The 24883-nt window shown below is 43.2% G+C and overlaps 1 protein-coding gene and 1 pseudogene across 1 annotated transcript; one reads left to right on the top strand and one right to left on the bottom strand.

Annotated features, from left to right (window-relative positions):
- The first annotated feature begins 6011 nt into the window (after window positions 1-6011).
- Window positions 6012-12435, top strand: LOC121533522 (annotated as a pseudogene).
- A 2852-nt stretch (window positions 12436-15287) lies between these two features.
- On the bottom strand, window positions 15288-19562 carry peak3 (PEAK family member 3). Its single transcript, XM_041838493.1, has 4 exons — window positions 19270-19562; window positions 18784-18953; window positions 17735-18279; window positions 15288-16734 (listed from the first exon to the last, which is right to left on the bottom strand). Exons 1-4 carry the CDS (start codon window positions 19347-19349, stop codon window positions 15610-15612), a joined length of 1920 nt encoding a protein of 639 aa, XP_041694427.1. The 5' UTR covers window positions 19350-19562; the 3' UTR covers window positions 15288-15609.
- Between the last annotated feature and the right edge of the window lie 5321 nt (window positions 19563-24883).

Raw genomic sequence — 24883 nt, forward strand, 5'->3', positions numbered from 1 at the left:
AGGTCCCCAAAAAAGTAGACCTCTCTGTTTACATCACATACACTATCAAGCATTTCACACATATTATTTAGATACTGACTGTTAGCACTTGGTGGCCTACAGCAACACCCCAAATGTAAAGTCTTTAGATGTGCCAAGTGAACCTGCAATCACAACATTTCAATAACACTTGACATAAGATTTAATCGAAGCATTACAGGTTATGGCTCTGAATATATACAGCAACACCTCCCCCATAAGCATTTATGTCTCTTCTATAGATGTTATGTCCTTGTATTGCTACTGCTGTATCATCAAATGAATTATCAAAGTGAGTCTCAGAAATGGCTAATATATTAATGTTATCTGATGTTATTTCCAAGGCTACATACAGTGCCTTCGGAAAGTATTCAGACCCCTTGACTTTTTCAACATTTTGTTACGTTACATTTTACATTTACATTTTAGTCATTTAGCAGACGCTCTTATCCAGAGCGACTTACAGTTAGTGAGTGCATACATTTTCATACTTGCCTCACGTTACAGCCTTATTCTAAAATTTGTTAAATTGGTTTTTCCCCCTCATCAATCTACACACAATACCCCATAATGACAAAGCAAAAACAGGTTTTTGCTAATTTATATCACATTTACATAAGTATTCAGACCCTTTACTCAGTACTTTGTTGAAGCACCTTTGGCATCGACTACAGCCTCGAGTCTTCTTGGGTATGACGCTACAAGCTTGGCACATCTGTATTTGGGGAGTTTCTCCCATTCTTCTCTGCAGATCCTCTCAAGCTCTGTCAGGTTGGATGGGTAGCGTTGCTGCACAGCTATTTTCAGGTCTCTCCAGAGATGTTCGATCGGGTTCAAGTCCGGGCTCTGGCTGGGCCAGTCAATGACATTCAGAGACTTGTCCCGAAGCCACTCCTGCGTTGTCTTGGCTGTGTACTTAGGGTCGTTGTCCTGTTGGAAGGTGAACCTTCGCCCCAGTCTGAGGTCCTGAGCGCTCTGGAGCAGGTTTTCATCAAGGATCTCTCTGTACTTTGCTCCGTTCATCTTTGCCTCTATCCTGACTAGTCTCCCAGTCCCTGCTACCGAAGAAAATTCCCACAGCATGATGCTGCCACCACCATGCTTCACCGTAGGGATGGTGCCAGGTTTCCTCCAGATGTGACACTTGGCATTCAGGCCAAAGAGTTCTATCTTGGTTTCATCAGACCAGAGAATCTTGTTTCTCATGATCTGAGAGTCTTTAGGTGCCTTTTGGCAAACTCCAAGCGGGCTGTCATGTGCCTTTTACTGAGGAGTGGCTTTCGTCTGGCCACTCTACCATAAAGGCCTGATTGATGGAGTACTGCAGAGATAGTTGTCCTTCTGGAAGGTTCTCCTATCTCCACAGAGGAACTCCTTCAAAGTGACCATTGGGTTCTTGGTCACCTCCCCGACCAAGACCCTTCTCCCCCGATTGCTCAGTTTGGCTGGACGGCCAGCTCTAGGAAGAGTCTTGGTAGTTCCAAACTTCTTCCATTTAAGAATGATGGAGGGCACTGTGTTCTTGGGGCCCTTCAATGCTGCAGAAATGTTTTGGTACCCTTCCCTAGATCTGTGCCTCGACACAATCCTGACTCTGAGCTCTACGGACAATTCCTTCGACCTCATGGCTTGATTTTTGCTGTGACATGCACTGTCAACTGTGGGACCTTTTATAGACAGTTGTGTGCCTTTCCAAATCATGTCCAATCAATTGAATTTACCACAGGTGGACTCCAATCAAGTTGTAGAAACTTCTCAAGGACGATCAATGAAAACTGAAGGCACCTGAGCTCAATTTTGAGTCTCATAGCAAAGGGTCTGAATACTTATGTATTGTCATTATGGGGTATCGTGTGTAGATTGCTGAGGATATATATATTTTTAATCCATTTTAGAATAAGGCTGTAACGTAACAACATTTTGAAAAAGTCAAGGGGTCTGAATACTTTCCGAAGGCACTGTATGTTAATATGATCTATTTTCAGCCCTTTCCTGGGTAGCTTATTAGAGATAGGCATAATATGGAAAAGAGCAAACAAAGCAAGATAAAAATATATACATTCGGCAGTCCATTAATCAATTGGTGTGTGTTTGTGTGTGTGCTGCAGGGTTGAAGCTACGAACCCATAGACTTGGCTCTCTCATCCCATCCAGGCTTCTGGGAGGGAGGGTGGACAATGAGCCTGTCATAGCGGATGTAAGCAATGTCCTCACATGCTCTGGCAGCTTTCATGGCTGGGATAAGTTCTTTCCTCTTCTGGCGCATAGCTTCAGGATAGTCCTCGTTGAGGAAGATATACAGTTGAAGTCAGAAGTTTACATACATACATTTTTCACAATTCCTGACATTTAATCCTAGTAAAAATGCTCTGTCTTAGGTCAGTTAGGATCACCACTTTATTTTAAGAATGTGAAATGTCAGAATAATAGTAGAGAGAATGATTTATTTCAGCTTTTATTTATTTCATCACATTCTCAGTGGGTCAGAAGTGTACATATACTCAATTAGTATTTGGTAGCATTGCCTTTAAATTGGGTCAAACGTTTCGGGTAGCCTTCCACAAGCTTCCCACAATAAGTTGGGTGATTTTTGGCCCATTCCTCCTGACAGATCTGGTGTAACTGAGTCAGGTTTATAGTCCTCCTTGCTCGCACACGCCTTTTCAGTTCTGCCCACACATTTTCTATAGGATTGAGGTCAGGGCTTTGTGATGGCCACTCCAATACCTTGACTTTGTTGTCCTTAAGCCATTTTGCCACAACTTTGGAAGTATGCTTGGGGTCATTGTCCATTTAGAAGACCCATTTGCGACCAAGCTTTAACTTCCTGACTGATGTCTTGAGATGTTGCTTCAATATATCCACATAATTTTTCTTCCTCATGATGCCATCCATTTTGTGAAGTGCAGCAGTCCCTCCTGCAGCAAAGCACCCCCACAGCATGATGCTGCCGTGCTTCACGGTTAGGATGGTGTTCTTCGGCTTGCAAGGGACCCCCCTTTTCCTCCAAACATAACGATGGTCATTATGGCCAAACAGTTATATTTCATCAGACCAGAGGACATTTCTCCAAAAAGTACGATCTGTGTCCCCATGTGCAGTTGCAAACCGTAGTCTTGCTTTTTTATGGCGGTTTTGGAGCAGTAGCTTCTTCCTTGCTGAGCGGCCTTTCAGGTTATGTCGATATAGGACTCGTTTTACTATGGATATAGATACTTTTGTACCTGTTTCCTCCAGCATCTTCACAAGGTCCTTTGCTGTTGTTCTGGGATTGATTTGCTCTTTTCGCACCAAAGTACATTCATCTCTAGGAGACAGAACGTGTCTCCTTCCTGAGCGGTATGACGGCTGCGTGGTCCCATGGTGTTTATACTTGCGTACTATTGTTTGTACAGATGAACTTGGTACCTTCAAGCGTTTGAAATTGCTCCCAAGGATGAACCAGACTAGTGGAGGTCTATATTGTTTTTCTGAGGTCTTGGCTGATTTCTTTTGATTTTCCCATGATGTCAAGCAAAGAGGTACTGCGTTTGAAGGTAGGCCTTGAAATACATCCACAGGTACACCTTCAATTGACTCAAATGATGTCAATTAGCCTATCAGAAGCTTCTAAAGCCATGACATCATTTTCTGGAATTTTCCAAGCTGTTTAAAGGCACAGTCAACTTAGTGTATGTAAACTTCTGGAATTGTGATACAGTGAATTATAAGTGAAATAATCTGTCTGTAAACAATTGTTGGAAAAATTACTTGTGTCATGCACAAAGTAGATGTCCTCACCAACTTGCCAAAACTATAGTTTGTTAACAAGAAATGTGTGGAGTGGTTGAAAAACAAGTTTGAATGACTCCAACCAAAGTGTATGTAAACTTCTGACTTCAACTGTACGTTCCTCTCAAGTTCTTGGCTCTTTCCAGAGCAGCTACCTTGTCCTTGAACCTCAAGAACTTGACCACTATCGGCCTGAGCCTGTCACCTGGGCCGGTGATGGGTTTTACAGTTCTGTGGGCACGCTCCACCTCAATCTTCCTGTGGTCCATCTTCAATTTCGCCAATACCATTCCCCACACTTTGTCCTCAGACTCCATCCAGGTCTCGTGGAGATTCTGCAATTCCATCCACAACCATGTGGTTCCGCCTTGATTGCTCGAGATAATCTGATTTCTCCGTCATTGTTATCATGGATTCACACACAGAACTGATGTCCTCTCTCAATGACTTACAGATTGCTGTCATCTTGCCGTTCTCCTGTTTCAACTCATCGAGCTGACCCTGGGAGAACTGCAAACTGTTCTTCAGGTCCTGGACCTCTCTGATCAGGTCGTCCATTCTTTTATTAGTTGACGCCACCAATATTTGGACAAAGACACTTGAAGCTATTTTCTTGTTGTTGTAACAACTGCTTGTAGAACTACACCCGCCGGCTTTGGTCTTTGTCATGGTAGCTAGCAACGTAGGTTACGCTGTTACTTCTCGCAGTTCCAGACAGGGCAGGTCACAGGGAAGATTGAAAACAACAACAAACAGAAGAGATCTAGACAGCCACAAACCTGGGACAATCCGCGGTCCCAGCCACAATGGCTAACCGTGTCGCGGGCTGCGTTCAAGCCCTCAAGAAAACCCTGCTAGCTTGATAGGCAGCTAGCTAACAGCTAGGCTAGCTGCTACGCCAAATAACTTCTCAGACCCGGCCTTGGTCGGCAGGATCACTGAACAGAGAGTAGCAGTCCCAGCAACTGATGCCAACTGCATTGCGGGATCCAAATGTAAAAGTTAGCAAGCTAATAAGAAACTTTTCAATACACTTTCAAAACAACAAACTTTCCAAAACAACAAACCGAGCTCTCCCTGATTTTGCGTTCAACAGGAATTCGATTCACTCTATTTACATGTAGTCCAGGGTTTCCCAAACTCAGTCCTCAGGACCCCAAGGAGTGCATGTTTTGGTTTTTGCCCTAGCACTACACAGCATATTGAAATATTACACTAATCATCAAGGTTTGATCATTTTTATCAGCTGTGTTGTGTTAGAGCAAAAACCAAAACGTGCACTCCTTGGGGTCCTGAGGACCGAGTTTGGGAAATGCTGATGTAGTCTATTTAAGTTGACCAGTTCTACACATGCTTCCTCAATGCCTGATATCATGTGCACGCATGTGCTGGTGTCTCTTGCTGCCATTGCGTTGCTGCTCTAACTAGGTGTTACTCACTATGCTTGCTGTTTTCTGATATCCCACCACCCCAGCTTCCACCTGTCTGGGTTCTGTGTTTCTTCCTTCAGGGGATTTGGTATAGAATATCGTGCTCACTGCCTGTAGTTATTTTATCATCTTTATATGACGCTTCGCTCTGGCAGTGAGCTACCCTAAAATAGCAGAGCCCTAACGCCAAAACAATGCATTGTAACATTTATAATAAATGGTTAAAGGTACACTTGGTGTTTCCTTTCTGAACCTTAGTTGTCAAAAAATGTGAATATGCTGATGGTAAATGGTGTCTCATAAAGAAAGTACGCATATTTTCCCCGTTCTTTTCTCCTTCTTGCCATTAAAGCTAGTTAAGGAGGGAAATAATGAGGATGCTTTATGTACGAGCCGGTCCACGGGGACACAGGTGTATTACTGGGAATGCACATCAAGCCTAGACAATAGTGCAGATCTAGCGCCCATGCACTATCGGCTGCCTAGGCTACCTTTAACAGACAAATAAGAAATAGAGTTCCAAACCTCTCTGCCAATAACAGCTAGTTTTCAGTTTTCCCCTCCCCACTCAGTCCACTCCCAGATAGTCCTAGCAAAATTAATGCTTGAGAAATTGCTCTTTGCTAAGAAGCTAGTTTTGTTTCTTTTTGACCATTTTAATTGAAAACAATCACAGTAAGGTACTTAATTGTTACCAAGAAATGATTTGAAATTGAGATAAAAACGGCTGCATTGGACCTTTAATTCATCAAACGTCATGGATTTGGGACACTCCCTCTCCTTTGGGACTGCTGTCTCGAGCAGCCCTCCGCTTGTGCTCTGGCAGCCTGAGCCTACTTAAAATCATTTGGTGAGGAAAGAAGCAAGAGGGATCTGCTGGCTTGGACGTTGGCCTTATGGTTAAATCCAAACGCAAGACGATATTAAATAGCCACTGTTTTGTAAGAGAAAAAGAGAAAACCATTTCTACAATGCCAGTTATCGAACTGCTGCCCAGTAATAACACAGAAAGTGAAAGGTGAGTTAATTTATAGCTAGCTAACCCCAGAAGGGCTATGCTAATTAGTTAGCCACAGAGGCCTACGCAGCTAACGTTAGCATAGCTTGCTAACTTGTTTACTATTTTTACAGGGGTTATTAGCTATGTATCTAACAAGTCCGTGGAACAACATTGTGCTAAACTGTTTTTCGTTATTTTTCTCAAAGTTGACTAAGTATATTTAGTTTTAATCGAAGTCTGTATAATTTTGGTTATTACAGTTGGCTGCGGTTTATATCGCATTCTGCGGATGTTTTTGGCTAAGGTAACTAACTAGCTAGCCTGTTTACACTAGCTCGCCAATTTACTAGCTAATGCTAGCTAGCCAGATCTCTGCCTAGTTAACTAGCTTTGTCAAAGTACTGTTTACTTGCTTCATGTGTGACAGATTAAGAAACCAATTAACTACTGCAATATGTTTCTCAATAATGATGGAATAAATGGACTGACACATTTTATTTCGTCGAATGTTCTAGGAGACGTTAGTTATTAACTACTTAGTCAGCTGTTTACATTTCAAATGAGGGAGGTGTTAAAAAATGGAATTGTTAATTAATTTACCTGGGGAAAAAAGCAGAGAACCATTCACACAGACAAGATACATGTATTTTGGTCACAGGGTCTGAAAATACCAGTGGTGTATAGTACTTTTTTGGGTTATCTGTACCTTACTTGACTGATTCTATTTTTGACCACTTACTAAACTACATTTCTCTGACACCCCAAAGTACTAGTTACATTTTGAAAGCAGGACAGGAAAATTGTCCAATTCACCCACTTATCAAGAGGTCATCCCTATTGCCTCTGATCTGGCGGACTCACTAATGACAGATTTTTGTCTGTATATGAAAAGGATACTAGGTACTAGCCATTGCAGCAAATATTTTACTTTCAACACTTAAACACTTGTTAGCTGCTCACCTGCAGGTATCGAGATCATATCTGTTCACTCAATGTGATTTATTAACCAATATTTGTTTTGCCAATTAAAAGCCTTGATGGCTTGACTGACTGTTATCCTAGTTTAAGAAGAACATGAGTGACAGCTAGTGTGCCTAAAAACCAAACTACAGGATATGTACAGTCTCTAAAAGTAGGTAATTTAGTTAAAAACAACCTAGCTAGAGGGACAGAAGTGTACATGTTGAGGCTTACTTATATTTTGACATAACCTTATCATAATTCCCATCCCTTCTCCTCTGTGGGAATTACACTGCTCAAAAAAATAAAGGGAACACTTAAACAACACAATGTAACTCCAAGTCAATCACACTTCTGTGAAATCAAACTGTCCACTTAGGAAGCAACACTGATTGACAATAAATGTCACATGCTGTTGTGCAAATGGAATAGACAACAGGTGGAACTTATAGGCAATTAGCAAGACACCCCCAATAAAGAAGTGGTTCTTCAGGTGGTGACTACAGACCACTTCTCAGTTCCTATGCTTCCTGGTTGATGTTTTGGTCACGTTTGAATGCTGGTGGTGCTTTCACTCTAGTGGTAGCATGAGACAGAGTCTACAACCCACACAAGTGGCTCAGGTAGTGCAGCTCATCCAGGATGGCACATCAATGCGAGCTGTGGCAAGAAGGTATGCTGTGTCCAGAGCATGGAGGCGCTACCAGGAGACAGGCCAGTACATTAGGAGACGTGGAGGAGGCCGTAGGAGGGCAACAACCCAGCAGCATGACCGCTACCTCCACCTTTGTGCAAGGAGGAGCAGGAGGAGCACTGCCAGAGCCCTGCAAAATGACCTCCAGCAGGCCACAAATGTGCATGTGTCTGCTCAAACGGTCAGAAACAGACTCCATGAGGGTGGTATGAGGGCCCGACGTCCACAGGTGGGGGTTGTGCTTACAGCCCAACACCGTGCAGGACGTTTGGCATTTGCCAGAGAACACCAAGATTGGCAAATTCGCCACTGGCGCCCTGTGTTCTTCACAGATGAAAGCAGGTTCACACTGAGCACGTGACAGACGTGACAGAGTCTGGAGACGCCGTGGAGAACGTTCTGCTGCCTGCAACATCCTCCAGCATGACCGGTTTGGTGGTGGGTCAGTCATGGTGTGGGGTGGCATTTCTTTGGGGGGGCCACACAGCCCTCCATGTGCTCGCCAGAGGTAGCCTGACTGCCATTAGGTACCGAGATGAGATCCTCAGACCCCTTGTGAGACCATATGCTGGTGCGGTTGGCCCTGGGTTCCTCCTAATGCAAGACAATTCTAGACCTCATGTGGCTGGAGGTGTCAGCAGTTCCTGCAAGAGGAAGGCATTGATGCTATGGACTGGCTCGCCCATTCCCCAGACCTGAATCCAATTGAGCACATCTGGGACATCATGTCTCGCTCCATCCACCAACGCCACGTTGCACCACAGACTGTCCAGGAGTTGGCGGATGCTTTAGTCCAGGTCTGGGAGGAGATCCCTAAGGAGACCATCCGCCACCTCATCAGGAGCATGCCCAGGCGTTGTAGGGAGGTCATACAGGCACGTGGAGGCCACACACACTACTGAGCATCATTTTGACTTGTTTTAAGGACATTACATCAAAGTTGGATCAGCCTGTAGTGTGGTTTTCCACTTTAATTTTGAGGGTGACTCCAAATCCAGACCTCCATGGGTTGATACATTTGATTTCCATTGATAATTTTTGTGTGATTGTGTTGTCAGCACATTCAACTATGTAAAGAAAAAAGTATTTAATAAGATTATTTCATTCAGATCTAGGATGTGTTGTTTAAGTGTTCCCTTTATTTTTTTGAGCAGTGTAAAATGAAGTGTAGACCAATAAAGCCTAGACGACACTAAAAAACTTCCCCTAACACAAGTAGACTCACCATGGAGTCTCTTTCATTGATTATTCTCAATGGTTGCAAATCATCTTGAATACAACTATTCTTGTGTAGTAAGGTTATAGTATTCTATCAGAAGGGACACAGACGCAGCACTATTTGCACATTTTGTATTGGTCAAGTCTGTGCCCAATGCTGTGTTATTTATGGTCTGTTATGTTGGTGGGGCATTGAGGAGCAGTCTGTTTACTAGAGGAAGAGGCCCCACCATTTAAGTGCTTTGAGGAGAGGTTAGGTGTCCATAAATGCCTCAAAATGATTCCCCTTTGGCCTAATATCTAGTGTATTGTTCTGCGAGACAGTATTTTTCCACATCAGATTCATTCAACTGTTAAAGGCTGTTACGCAAGTGGTGGAGACTCATCTCCCACCTGACTAAGCCAGCTGTCACAAGTTAAGCCTCTTCATGAATATTGCCTACTGTGTAGCAGAGTGTATGGGGATTTTAAGGAGTATTGTGAATGGCGTAGAATAGCAGTGCCGTTGAATCTGCAGGAACAACATGCAGGTGGAATGCAAATGGACAGGGATTTGACATAAGGATGCTAGTTGGATATTATTTGCAATCTGATCATGCAGTTTCCAAAGGAACCTTATTCACTAGAACCACTTATTAGGGATTCCAGTCAATATGCCGCACAAATTATAAGTGATGAGGCTAGGAGGTATATCACTGTTACTCTGAGGTTGAGCTCCAAGGTTGACACAATGCTTCTTACTTTGCTTTCACATGTCTGCTCCACATATAAAGCTGGAGTGGTGTTTGCGTAAGAGAGCGTCCGTGAGCAGTAACGTCACCCCTAATGGGGGTTATTCACTTTTTGAGCTTTGAGAATAGGCATACTCTGCTCTGCTAGCGCAACCCCCACACAAAAGCTTATTCTGAATCTAAACTAGAACACACACTCACGTTGTGGCTTAAGCAAAATGGCTGATCGGTAGAGTGGGTAATCCGGCACGTCTCAGTGATGTAAGAGGTTGGCGTTTTTGTCCTTAGTGCAGACTTGTATTAGGCCAAAAACGAGACACTATTTTTACCACCCTAATTTTTTGCCTGGTAGCTGAAAATGTTCTCAGTATTTTTCCATTGACATTGTTGCCAAATTTTTGCCCACAAGCAGCAGTCATCTCTCCCCCATAGGCTACTCCTACTGTGACAGTTCTCTCTGACTAATCAGTGTGACGTCAACTGTGAATCAATCACAAAGGGAGCAATCAACCTGTGTGAAAGCAGTCATTTTGTTTGTCATCACTCATTGGGACATCCTGTTACCCAATGCGCTTTGTTGCCAACAAAGGAAATAAAATGTCTCCTGCCTGTTACTTATTTTGCCTCGAGCAAAGTGTTCCATTCAGACGTGTAAAGATTTAGTCAGCGGAATAGTTTGAACTTCAACCCTTTGTTATTTGAATATATACCCTAACCAGGACAATGTTTTACCATATTAGTAATGTGAGTTACATGGACTGGAATGACGATACATTAACATCCAAAGGGACATTTTCCCTGGTCTCCAGTTAGGCCAGCTCATAGTCAGTGAATCCTTGAGTAATAATGGCTCCGTACTTCTGTGTCCTCCAGCACCTCCAGTCCGAGGCGGTGTTCCCACTGTTGCAGTAACCCGTGTCCGGGGCCTCTGTGGTGTTCCTGATGCCCCTCACCCACCCCTAAAGATCCCAGGTGGGCGAGGGGATGACCAGCGGGATCGCAATCTTTCAGCTAAGCTATTCTACTCTGTGAGTCCACTCTCTTATCTTTGTCCTTCACATCCTCTGGTGTTAAGCTACCTGTATCAAACCTCTTTTCAAACCTGCTAATTTATCCGTTCTCCTGCAGGATGCTCGGTTGCTGGTTCTTGAGGAGCCGCCCCCTGCCAATGGCAGAGTACGTTTCCTGCTCTTTGAGCCCCGTCGCTCAGAGGGCAAGCACTGTGTCTGGAGGGGGGCACTGAAAGGGGGGAACATCTACATCGAGATCCCCCCTGGAGTTCTGCCCGAGGGCAGCAAAGACAGGTCAGTGATCCAATGCAAGTACAACCTCTCGTTGTCCTTTAGTTCCACTTTAGACTGTTTTAAAGGCGCAATATGCAGAAATCACTCCACCATTGCCTGGTTGCTAAAATTCGAAATGTTTGTCAAATTTCAGGTGACAACTAGTGTGGAGATTCATTGTACCATCTAAACCGCTGTGAAATATATTTTCAATAACCAAAAATATAGTATATCCAGCTGTTTGAAGCTGGAGTACAAAACCAAAAGTAAGAAGATGCAAAGAAATGAAAATTTGGGATGGGGAAGCATAGAAATAGCACACATAGAATGGATCTATCGCTTATCAGACTTTCTTACAATGATAATGACAGATCTATAACTCACATTTCTATGTGAATTTGGTCAGGTCGCGCACAAAGATACATATTGCGCTTTCTACTAGTTTGACATTGTTGTTTCTATTGCTTGCTGACTGCAGTGCACTACCTTCATAACTCATTGACTTCATCTCTCCAGTTTTGCTCTCCTGCTGGAGTTTGCGGAAGAGAAGCTGCAGGTTGACCATGTCTTCATCTGCTTCCACAAGAACCGAGACGACAGAGGTAAGTCCCTATGTGTGTGTCTGCTTCCAGTCAACCCCTCTGTTAATGCTTTGTTATGAGGCAGTTCTCTCACTGTCCTTTTCTCTCTTTCTCTCTCCAGCATCTCTGCTGCGTACCTTCAGCTTCCTGGGCTTTGAGATTGTGAGACCAGGTCATCCACTCGTCCCTACCCGCCCCGATGCTTTCTTCATGGCTTACAGCATCGAACGAGGCTCCTTCGACGATGAATAATGGATCACACACATGCCACAAACACACATGTTAGCATTTACCTACCCTTCCCCATCCACTTAATCACTTAGGGAAAATAAATATCAAAACTCAATAAGGTTGAGGTTTCCTGTGAAATAGTTTGTTTATTTCCTTTGATGTGATGTATTACAACAACATTTTAACTAGTGTGTAATGTTAAACCAAGAATGTACCCTTATAAAATCTGGGAAATGTTTCCTCACCGCTGTATTAATTTCCATGTTTAGTGCTGATTTCCTCTTTCCCCATTCACCACAATGATCATCACTAGGATGTAATATTTATGGTGAAAATGTCCATGCTGCATATTCATGTAATTAGTTATGTTTCTTGACTATTTCAAGTTGATTTTCATGTTTTATATTGACTTTCTTTTAATGTGTGCATGAACTTTGATTTCTAGTTTTGATTCACTTAACTGAAATCTGCATGTTGTAACAAGTGCGCAAATAAAAGTGCTCACCTTAACAAGTGGATTTTGCCTTATGGTTTTGCGTGTCGGGATTGGGGAAAGGGCCTTGAAATATGTGTAAAGATTTATAAGAAGTTGCATTTTTGTGGGAACGCAGACCAGCGGGATATACCAGAGTTGTAGAAGCATCTGTTTAAAATTGATCAGCCGATGTTGAATTATACCTAATGTACTGTAAGTTGATATTTTATAATCATTACTGTGATCTAATGTGGCTCTTTGCATCCATGAAAGGTTAATGATAGAGCATAGTGCGTATACATTTGATCAATATCCTTGTTGGAAAGCGATGCTGTGGAAAAACATTTAATCAAAAAAAGCAAACCTTTTATGAATTCCAGATGTTCTAGATCAGGGGTGTCAAACGTGCGGGCCGGATCAGGCCCGCAAACGGGTTTAATCCGGCCCGTGAGATGATTTTGAAAAAAAATTAATAATAATAATTTTGTAAAGTATAAAAATGCGCTGCAATTTTTCAATAAAATAAACTGCTGTTCCAATTGCGTCCACTGGATGGCGCAATAGCAATTGTGTTAAGCAAGCAAACTGTTTATACCGGGGCAGAGCAAGTAGGTCAAGCACGTGCAGCCAATGAGCTACTTTGTTTTGCCCGCGATATTTATTACGGCTTCTACTTTTAACATTATGTGCTTTGGCACCCTCATTGCCCCAATATGTCTCTGTCAAAAAAGAGAAAAGTGGACGCAGAGTGCAGTGTTCCAAGAAAAATGGTAATCCTATTTATTCACGGAATTGAATGGGAAAGCTGTATGTTTGGTGTGTTCAGAGCATGTTGCAGTGCTGAAAGAATATAACCTTCGTCGCCACTATGTGAGTCTTCATGCCGACAAATATGACAACTTTCAAGGACAGCGGAGATGAGAGAAGGTGAATGAACTGTTGGCGGGTCTGAAGAAACAGCAGTCTGTGTTTACTCATAGCCGAGACATCAGTGACGCTGCAGTGAAAGCTAGCTACCTCATTGCTAATGAAATCGCAGTGGCTTCAAAACCATTTAGTGAGGGTGAATTTGTGTTGATGACACATTGACCGTCACCGAGGAGTTCGTGGAGTTGGTGCCGATGACAGATACAACGACAGCAGCTGATATTTTTACTGCACTCGTCTGCGCGCTGGACAGGGTCGGAGTGGACTGGTCCCGCGCTGTCAGCCTGGCTACAGATGGTGCGCCCTCAATGATCGGGAAAAAAGCAGGCGTTGTGACAAAGTTCAGAGAGAAAGTGCAATCTGCAAATGGAGGATGTGATTTTTTGACTTTTCACTGTATTTTGCACCAGGAGGCTTTGTGTTGCAAGTCATTAAAGATGGATAACGTCATGAAGGTGGTCATCCAAACTGTTAATTTCATCCGATCCAGAAGCCTGAATCACCGTCAGTTTGACAGCCTTCTCAGAGAGAAAGACCACATCTATGGCCTGCCATACCACACTGAGGTAAGATGGTTAAGCCGAGGTGCTGTGCTGAGGCGTTTCTTTGATTTACGAGAAGAAATTGAACAGTTCATGGAAGAAAAGGGCAAACCAGTGTTAGAATTTCATTCCGCAGAATGGATGCAGGACCTTGCATTTATGGTGGATGTTACAGAGCACCTGAATAACTTGAACAAACAGCTGCAAGGGCGCAACAAAGTTGTCACGCAGTATTATGACAGCATACGTTCTTTCAAGTTGAAGCTGTCATTGTGGGAGACGCAACTTGCCGGTGGTGATGCAGCTCACTTCCCCTGTCTGAAAAATGTGTGCGCGACCCAACATGTGGCAGACATGAAGCGGTTCAAAGATAAAATAACGGGACTGTTACGGAAGTTTGAGCAACGCTTTCAGATTTATGTTTATATGTTTTTATGTTGATGTGCTATTGTTTTTCATTGATTTTATTTTATTTGTATATTTAACCTATTCTTGACTCTGTGGTTCTTGCACTTGTTTGGGGAACAGGATTTCATTATTTTTATCTACATTTCTGCCTGAGAAATGACACCCTGATATAGTTCTGTGATATAGTTCTGTGAATCACTGAGGCATTGTGTGTTTGTGTGTTCTTTGTCCTCAGAACTTTCAAATAACTTGAGGTGTTTTATGATTAATAGTGATGTTGTGCTTTTGGACACTGTCCTCAGGCTCCAGCTTTATTTTAATGTTTTTATGTTGATGTGCTATTGTTTTTAATTGATTTTATTTTATTTGTATATTTAACCTATTCTTGACTCTGTGGTTCTTGCACTTGTTTGGGGAACAGGATTTCATTATTTTTATCTACATTTCTGCCTGAGAAATGACACCCTGATATAGTTCTATGATATACTTCTGTGAATCACTGAGGCATTGTGTGTTTGTGTGTTCTTTGTCCTCAGAACTTTCAAATAACTTGAGGTGTTTTATGATTAATAGTGATGTTGTGCTTTTGGACACTGTCCTCAGGCTCCAGCTTTATGTTTATATGTTTTTATGTTGATGTGCTATTGTTTTTAAATGTTTTTATTTTATTTGTATATTTAACCTATTCTTGACTCTGTGGTTCTTGCACTTGTTTGGGGAACAGGATTTCATTATTTTTATCTACATTTCTGCCTGAGAAATGACACCCTGATATAGTTCTGTGATCTGTGAAACAGTTCTGTTAATCACTGAGGCATTGTGTGTTTGTGTGTTCTTTTTCTTTAGAATTTTCAAATAAACTTGACGTGTTTTATGATTAATAGTGATGTTGTGCTTGTACTATTTTGGACACACTGTCCTCAGGCTCCAGCTTTATGTTGTATGTTGATCGTATTAAAACAAAGAAAACAATCTGAAGTTGTTGTTTTTAAGTTATATATACCATGATTTTTCCGGTCCGGCCCACTTGGGAATAGATTTTCCTCCATGTGGTCCCTGAGCTAAAATGAGTTTGACACCCCTGTTCTAGATAGATTCTGTCAACAAAGTTTAAAATCTTCCACATTGTACATTCGATTAGAGCAGGGTTTCCCGAACTCTGTCCTGGGGCCCCACCTGGGTGCACGTTTAGTTTTTTGCCCTAGCACCACGTCTGATTCAAATAATCAAAGCTTGATGAGTTATTTTTATCAGCTGTGTGGTGCTAGGGCAAAAAACAAAACGTGCAACCGGGGGGGGGAGTGGACTTCAATGAACAGATATGAAACAGACACGAGTAATCACAACTTCCAGTCCACTGTGTTGTGGAGGCCTAGTAGTGCCGTGGTCCTCATCACTGTCTCAGAGTCAGTGAAGGACAGGTACTGTAGACACAGGCAGTGCTCCCAGTCCAGACTGGGCAGGTCCTGGATCAGCCCTCTCTCTGCCAGCTTCAGCAACATGAGGGCCTGCTTGACTGACAGCCAGTTGTGCAGAGTGGAAGGCACAGTGGGATTTACCCTGAAGAGCTCAGCACGTGGACCCCAGAGCAGAGCCTGCAGGACCCCCACTACGTCTGCTATCTGTAGCCCACTACCCCCATCCTGAAGCCAGGAGGCTAGCTGGAGAAGCCCTGGTAGATATGGGGAGCTCTGGATAACGCCATCTGAACTCTTTGTATGTTGAGAGGAAGCATTGTCAGGGAGGTACAGGCAGTACTTTAGCAACGCTCCGAACTGAGACTGTATGGATGGAGCAGCATGAGCAGGTTGAAAGAGACTGGGGTCACTGTGACTGGGGTGATTGGTCAATGCCACACGAGGGGTTCCACACTTTCTCCATAGCTCCTGAATCTCTCCCTTTATCTTTTCCTTTTCATTCTCCAATAACTCAATTTCTTCACTTCTTCCACTTTCTTCTGCTTTGTCTGCCTCTGTCCCCCCCCCCCTCTCCATCGGCCATACCAGTAAGATGCCTTGAGCCTTCAGCACAGGACAGGTGGCTGCATTACTGCACAGGTGTTGTAACCCAAAGGCTAACTGTAGCAGCAGAATACTCAGTCGCCTCTCATACACTAGTGGTTTAAAGCTCTGCATGAACCTTCCCTCTTGTACAAAGTCTTCCAAAGTAGCCTGTGGTAAGTCTCTCTCAATAGTCACTGCATATCCCTTGAGCAATAGTGAAACAACTGTAGGCCCACTGCTCTCCCCAGACTCCGCTTGACTTTTATCTGCCTCAATTCTGCTCCCATCTGGTGATTCTGTCATTGTTTGATCAGACTGTGAGGAGTCTGAAGTGATTGTGTTTTTGGTTCCAAGTTCTTTCTCTTGTGCTGGGCATGATGGGAAAGATGCAATGACCTGCTGGATGTTGACATTGGGCGGCACTGAGGTAGGTTGAGACAAGGGGCCAAGTTCAATGTTTACCTGGGAATAAAACCAGGGAGGAAATTAGAACATCCAAAAACCTTTCCTTTCCTAAACAAGGCTTAGTCACATTTAAAGTTAAGGCTATAAAGCCTTTCTAAGCCATGGATGTTTGCTGTTATCTTTGCAGTCTGTTGGGTTGCTCAACACCTTTTGGCAGTTCAGAGGAAATGTGTGTCACTGGAGTCGGGGGTTGCCAAACTTGCCATATAAGGGTGCAGAACACGACTGTTGCTTGAGGTAGAGCATAGAAATGTGCCCTCTTATCTTTTACTTTTGGCCTTATCGTGGCTTTTCGCATTTGGTGCAGCTGTGTTTGTATTCTGCTTGACTTTTGCATTGTGCACATAACTCAAGTATGAATACTGCTTGAGCATGATGCACAAACTGGTTTACACATAGATTAGGCAGGGCTGGCCCTTGCCTTTTGGGGGTAGGGGTAAAACATTTAAGTGGCCCCCCCTCTTGATGGCAGAGATTTTTTTATTGTTAATTTCCTGCAATTCTATACATTTTGCCATGGGGTGGAGAGAAGATTTTACAATTTTCTAACTCATTTCATGCAATTCTAACAATTTTGCCATGGGGCGGAGAGCAAAATTAGCAGTTTTACAGCTAACTTCCTGCAATTCTACAAATTTTACCATAGGGTGTAGAGATATGTGAGCAGTTTAAAAATGAAATTCCTGCACATTTTGCCATGGCTTATGATATCTGAGTGAGAGTGACTAACAAAATTAATCGGGGCCCCCTGGAGGTCAGGGTCCCTGGGCACATGTCCTGTCGGTAATTCAACCATGATTACTAGCTACAAGTTTAGATAGCTGGCTAGACTAGCTTACAATCTATTGAACAACCAAATTGCGAAATTGCACGTTGTGTATTCTACTATTCTAACTCTCAACAGAGTTCCTAAAAACATTTAAAATAATTTGGGTCGAGGGCCCCCTATGTCGCTAATACCCTGAGAATAGGCCATATATTATGAGCATAACCTTACCTTAGCTGCGAGCATCCTCCCTGGAAACTTTGGGCTATGCAGGCGGTAGTACAGTGAACCTGCTATCTGCTTGGACTGGTAGTTTTCACACAGCAGAAAATCTTGGGGCTGAAATGCACCAATGCCTTCACTGGACTCTCTCATCAGGAGAACCCCAGCCTCCATGCGCTGTGCCACACTCCTCAGGAATAGTAGGTGGCGATGCTGAATGCCTTGAGAAATGTCCCCCTGGTTGTAGAAACTGCTGAAGAAGTAGGTAAGCTGTTCGTCAGGTGTATCGAAGTCCAGTTGAGATAGGGGCTGCAAGTGGAGAGGGCTTTTCTGGACTTGTCTTTCTTCGTTTCTCTCTACATGGGGCTGAGTGCCTGTGATGGGGACCAACATGTAGAGAGGGTTGTCATAGTTTTGGTGACTGCAGGGTAGTGGGGAAAGGGGACACAGATAGGCCCCTGGTAGGGACAGGGTCCGAGCCAGCCTCTTCTTGGGCACTGGTGGTGGGGTGGTGCTATCTGAGAAAAACCTCTCTTGATGACAGTAAGAGGGGTCTAAAAAATAAAGGGAAATAAAAAAACATGTAATAAACTTTCCAGAGAAGTCGTTGCCTAGTTCCACGCTTTGACTCTATGATTATCGAGAACTTCTTCCGAATAAGGAAGAGAAATTACAGAAGAGTAATACTGAACTCCACAAAAAAGAACATTTCAGCCGATGTTTGTCTCAAACTGTTGTTGGATGTGTAGACAGGAGCTACTGTATTTAGTTGAGCTTGTGACAGACGTGGACACGTAAATGTTGTGGCTATGGCGGTTTCTATCAGCACAGACCTGGTTTCAGGTGTCACTTCCTCGCATTCATTTCACATGAGAAAAAGGAAGCAAGGCAAGGAAGGAAAATGAGAGACTAAAATACAAGTGCCTTCTATTTTTATTTTATTTTTTACTTCAGGTGGGAAAAAGCAAATGTCTAAAGAACTTATATTTAATCTTTGAAATCAACTGGATAATATAATACTACAGTGTCTGATAAAGTTAGATGTGTGTTGTACTCACCATAGCGCTGGTGTATGGGACACTTTAGTGCATGGCAATCAGTGGCTGCAGAGAACACATCTGTGCAGGTAGAGCCCTGGTGCTGATGGGGTCCCAATGGGCTAGAGACACTCCCATCCAACTCCAGGTCCACACTGGAACCCACACTAGAGCCTCGCGAGTAGAGACTTCTGAGCACACGCGCACACACGCACGCACACACACAGACATACACACACACACACACACACACACACACACACACCCCCACACACACACACACACACACACACAATCATATTCATTAATTGATCTGCTGTCCTTTGACCTAATTACCTAAAATAAGTGCATACAGTACAGAAGCTGCATAGCACTCAGATAGACTCTATGCAGTCTTGATAGTTTTGTGATAAAGCTCACATTTAAAGGTTCAGAGAAACTGTCAAGACACTGCATAGAGTCTATGTAAGTGCTATGCAACTTCTGTACTGTATGTTTTTGCCTCACCTGCGCTGTTTGATAGGCAACACTGGGGGTCCACTCTGTCTCTCTGCTCCATGAGTTAGATCCATTGCTGCACAATCCATTGCCTGGTTACAGTGTCTCTCACTCAGAATAGCAGTCTGTCAAACTCTAATGGAACTCTAGGTCTCCAATATTATTGCTCAGGTTCACATTTATAATCTCTCTCCCTCTCCCTCACTCGCTCTCTCTCTTACTGTCTGTCTCTCTCTCTCTCTCTCTCCTTCTCTCTTTCTTATGAGAATGTAATTATCTGCTGTTCTGATCTTTACAGTCTGAGGTAGGTACCGGAAAAGTAGTGTCTGTGTGAGGGTATATCAGTACTTATGCAGTAACCTCAACTACAAAATGAGGAAGAACACCAAAAAGACACCCAACTTCACGCACTCTTTTTTTTCTCTCACTTTCCTTTTAAGTTAGATCCATCACACACTTGGTCTCTGCCTCCCTGGTACTTTGTCTGTTATGGATCTCAAATCACATTTTTATGATTTAATGTGCTAGCCCCCAATTGCTTTGTGATGCATCTTCTTGGTCAAACACGTGTGAATGCATGTTGTAGAGTAGTTTTTTTAACCCCCGGGAGGCAGCTCATAGTAAAAACAATGGACACGGGACAGTAAATACACACAAAAACAAAAAACAAGTATATACTGTGCTTCCATAAAATGTAAAGGTTATTATTGTCTTTGCATAATGAAGTTTATGTTTTGTCAACCCTACAACTGTCTTATTGTAATTACACTGATATTCAACGTGTGTGTTCATTATCATGAGACACTTAATGCATAATGTTTATGAGTGAGTGATCCTCTGCGTAGGTCTGTGGTAGAGGCTCATACGCACAAGGCCACTATGCGTGGTTGTGCAGCCCAGAGTGTATGCTTGAGGCTGAGTGAGCAGCCCTGAAGTAGCGCTCTCTGATGAATACAATGAGTGAGACACAGGCTCATGGCAGAGACCCATTGTTTCATATAATTATTTTCCATTTATCAGCTTTGTCATCGTGATCACTCTAATTTTGTGGGTGCTTTTAGGTCTATTCATAATTCAATTTGACAAACATCAGTACAGTCCATCTAGGGTTGCAGAGATTCTTTGATTTATCATGGAGAGCATAACTGAAGCAATCTGGCTTTACTTTTATAAAAAAATGATGTAACCTTTATTTAACTAGGCAAGTCAGTTAAGAACAAATTATTATTTACAATGACGGCCTACCAAGAGGCAAAAGGCCTCCTGCGGGGACGGGGGCTGGGATAAAAATAAAAAAAAGTAGGACAAAACACACATCATGACAAGAGAGACACCACAACACTACAAAAGAGAGACCTAAGACAACAACACAGCATGGCAGCAACAAATGACAACACAGCATGGTAGCAATACAACATGACAACAACACAGTAGCGACACAACATGGCAGCAGCACAACATGGTAGCTGCACAAAAACGGTACAAACATTATTGGGCACAGACAACAGCACAAAGGGAAAAAGTTAGAGACAACAATACATCACGCGAAGCAGCCACAAGGGTCAGTAAAAGTTTCCATGATTGAGTCTTTGAATGTAGACATGGAGATAAAACTGTCCAGTTTGAGTGTTTTTTGCAGCTCGTTCCAGTCGCTAGCTGCAGCGAACTGAAAAGAGGAGCGACCCAGGGATGTGTGCTTTGGGGACCTTTAACAGAATGTGACTGGCAGAACGGTTGTTGTATGTGGAGGATGCACATACAACAGTAGGTATCTCAGATAGGGGGGAGTGAGGCCTAAGAGGGTTTTATAAATAAGCATCAACCAGTGGGTCTTGCATCAGGTATACAGAGATGACCAGTTTACAGAGGAGTATAGAGCATAGTGATGTGTCCTATAAGGAGCATTGGTGGCATATCTGATGCCGGAATGGTAAAGAACATCTAGCCGCTTGAGAGCACCCTTACCTGCCGATCTATAAATTAAGTCTCTGTAATCTAGCATTGGTAGGATGGTCATCTGAATCAGGGTTCGTTTGGCAGCTGGAGTGAAAGAGGAGCGATTATGATAGAGGAAACCAAGTCTAGATTTAACCTTAGCCTGCAGCCTGGATATGTGCTGAGAGAAGGACGGTGTACCGTCTAGCCATACTTCCAAGTACTTGTATGAGTTGACTACCTCATGCTCTAAACCCTCAGAGGTAGTAATCACACCGGTGGTGAGAGGGGCATTCTTCTTACCGAACCACATTACCTTTGTATTGGAGGTGTTCAGAACAAGGTTAAGGGCAGAGAAAGCTTGTTGAACACCAAGAAAGTTTTGTTGTAGAGGGTTTAACACAAAATCTGGGGAGGGGCTAGCTGAGTATAAGACTGTATCGACTGTATCATCTGCATATAAAAGGATGAAAGAGCGTCCTACTGCCTGAGCTATGTTGTAAATTGAGAAGAGTGTGGGGCCTAGGATTGAGCCTTGGGGTACTCCCTTGGTGACAGGCAGTGGCTGAGACAGCAGATGTTCTGACTTTATACACTGCACTCTTTAAGAGAGGTAGTTAGCAAACCAGGCCAAAGACCCCTCAGAGACACCAATACTCCTTAGCCGAACCCACAAGAATGGAATGGTCTACCGTATCAAAAGCTTTAGCCAAGTCAATAAAAATAGTAGCACAACATTGCTTAGAATCAAGGGCAATGGTGACATCATTTAGGACCTTTAAGGTTGCAGTGACACATCCATAACCTGTGCGGAAACCAGATTGCATACCAGAGAGAATACTGTAGACATCAAGAAAGCCAGTCAGTTGATTATTGACAACTCTTTTGATAAACAGGGCAAGATAGAAATAAATTGGCCTATAACAGTTAGGATCAGCTTGAGTTCCCACTTTAAATAATGGACACACCGTGGCTGCCTTCCAAGCACTGGGAACCTCCCCAGAGATGAGAGACAGGTTAAAAAGGTGAGAGATAGGCTCAGCGATTGTCACAGTACTCCCTCTACCCCGCTCCAGCGCTCGACGTCGCCGTTCTACTAACCGCCGGTCCTGGCAACCATCATTACGCACACCTGTTCCCCATTGTTACGTACACCTGGACCTCATCATCACCTTGATTACTCTCTCTTTATTTAGCCCTTAGTAGCCTCAGTCATCAGGCAGTATTGGTTTTGGTCACGTTCAGTACGCTTTTCCTGTTCTGTTAATCTGCCTTATTCTTATCATTAAACTCACCTTCTGCACCTGCTTCTTGACTCCCAGTGTATACAGTGCCTTGCAAAAGTATTCATCCCCCTTGACGTTTTTCCTATTTTGTTGCATTACAACCTGTAATTTAAATGGATTTTTATTTGGATTTCATGTAATGGACATACACAAAATAGTCCAAATTGGTGAAGGGAAATGAAAAAAATAACTTGTTTCAAAATAATTCTAAAAAATTAATAACGGAAAAGTGGTGCGTGCATATGTATTCACCCCTTTTGCTACGAAGCCCCTAAATAAGATCCGGTGCAAACAATTACCTTCAGAAGTCACATAATTAGTTAAAGTCCACCTGTGTACACTCTAAGTGTCACATGATCTGTCACATGATCTCAGTATATATACACCTGTTCTGAAAGGCCCTCTGTCCTCTGTAGCTCAGCTGGTAGAGCACGGCGCTTGTAACGCCAAGGTAGTGGGTTCGATCCCCGGGACCACCCATACACAAAAATGTATGCACGCATGACTGTAAGTCGCTTTGGAAAAAAGCGTCTGCTAAATGGCATATTATTATTATATTATAAGTCTGTAACACCACTAAGCAAGGGGCACCACCAAGCAAGCGGCACCATGAAGACCAAGGAGCTCTCCAAACAGGTCAGGGACAAATTTGTACGGAGCACCATTAGATCCATTATTAAAAAATATAAAATAATATGGCACCACAACAAACCTGCCAAGAGAGGGCCTCCCACCAAAACTCATGGCCCAGGCAAGGAGGGCATTAATCAGAGAGGCAACAAAGAGACCAAAGATAACCCTGAAGGAGCTGCAAAGCTCCACAGCGGAGATTGGAGTATCTGTCCATAAGACCACTTTAAGCCATACACTCCACAGAGCTGGCATTATGGAAGAGTGGCCAGAAAAAAGCCATTGCTTAAAGAAAAAAATAAGCAAACACATTTGGTGTTCGCCAAAAGGCATGTGGGAGACTCTTCAAACATATAGAGGAAAGTACTCTGGTCAGATGAGACTAAAATTTAGCTTTTTGGCCATCAAGGAAAATGCTATATATGGCGCAAGCCCAACACCTCTCATCGCCCCGAGAACACCATCCCCACAGTGAAGCATGGTGGTGGCAGCATCATGCTGTGGGGATGTTTTTCATCGGCAGGGACTGGGAACCTGATCAGAATTGAAGGAATGATGGATGGCGCTAAATACAGGGAAATTCTTGAGGGAAACCTGTTTTTGGCCTTCCGGATAGCCTGAGTGCACTTATTTCTCATTTGCCTGAATGACAGCCAGTCAGCCTGAGTATTTGTGTGCCAAGCCTTTCGCCAAATGGTGTTCTTGAGGTGGAGTAACTCTGTCAGATCACGGTTGAACCAGGGGCTGAACCTGTTTTTAATTCTCATTTTCTTTATGGGGGTGTGTTTGTTAACAATACCACTGAAAATATAAAAAAAGAAGGTCCAAGCGTCTTCGACAGAGGGGATCAAGCTGATTCTAAACCAATTTACAGAGGCCAGGTCATGAAGGAAGGCTTGCTCATTAAAGTTTTTTAGCAAGTGTCTATGACAAATCAGGACAGGTCGTTTAACTAAGCAGCCATTACGAACACAGGCTGTAAAACAGTGATCACTAAGTTTATACAGAAAACACCAGACTGATACCTATCAGGATTATTTGTGAGGATAACATTAAGGAGAGTAGCCTTTTCTGGGTGTTTGGAGTCATACCTTGTGGGATTGGTAATAATCTGAGAGAGATTTAAGGAGTCCCATTGTTTTAGTACTTGGTCAGGTGGTTTAAGCATGTCCCAGTTTAGGTCACCTAGCAGGACAAATTCAGACTTCGTGTAAGGGGCCAGGAGAGAGCTTAGGGCAGGTAGGGTGCAGGTCAGTGCTGGTGGTGGACGATAACACCCAGCAACAGTCAACAAAGAGCTATTTGAAAGCTTATTGCTTAAAACTAGCAAATCAAATTGTTTGGGGACAGACTTGGTGGAAACACAGAGCACTGAAGGTGTTCCTTGGTAAAGATTGCCACTCCACCACCTTTGGAAGATGTCTTGCCAAAAAAAGTTCTCACCAGAAAGGTTAACATCAGTGTTCAAAACACTCTTTCTTAACCAAGTCTCAGTAATGACCAACACATCTGGATTGGAGCTGTGAACCCACACGTTTAATTGATCAATTTTAGGTAATAAGCTTCTAGTGTTAATGTGCAGAAAACCCAGGCTTTTACGAGAGCAGAAATCAGTGAAGAAGAAATCAGAGCACAAGTCAGAATTGAGGCTAGCAACAGTAGACGGGCCAGGGTGTACATGCACATTTCCAGATATCATCAGAAGTCAAACAATCAGGGCACGGCAGAGGACAGGGAGAGCTCTGCAGTGTTGATTTGTTATGACATTTCAA

The sequence above is a fragment of the Coregonus clupeaformis genome, chromosome 20 (assembly GCF_020615455.1).
Source record: "Coregonus clupeaformis isolate EN_2021a chromosome 20, ASM2061545v1, whole genome shotgun sequence".
Taxonomy (NCBI): domain Eukaryota; kingdom Metazoa; phylum Chordata; class Actinopteri; order Salmoniformes; family Salmonidae; genus Coregonus; species Coregonus clupeaformis.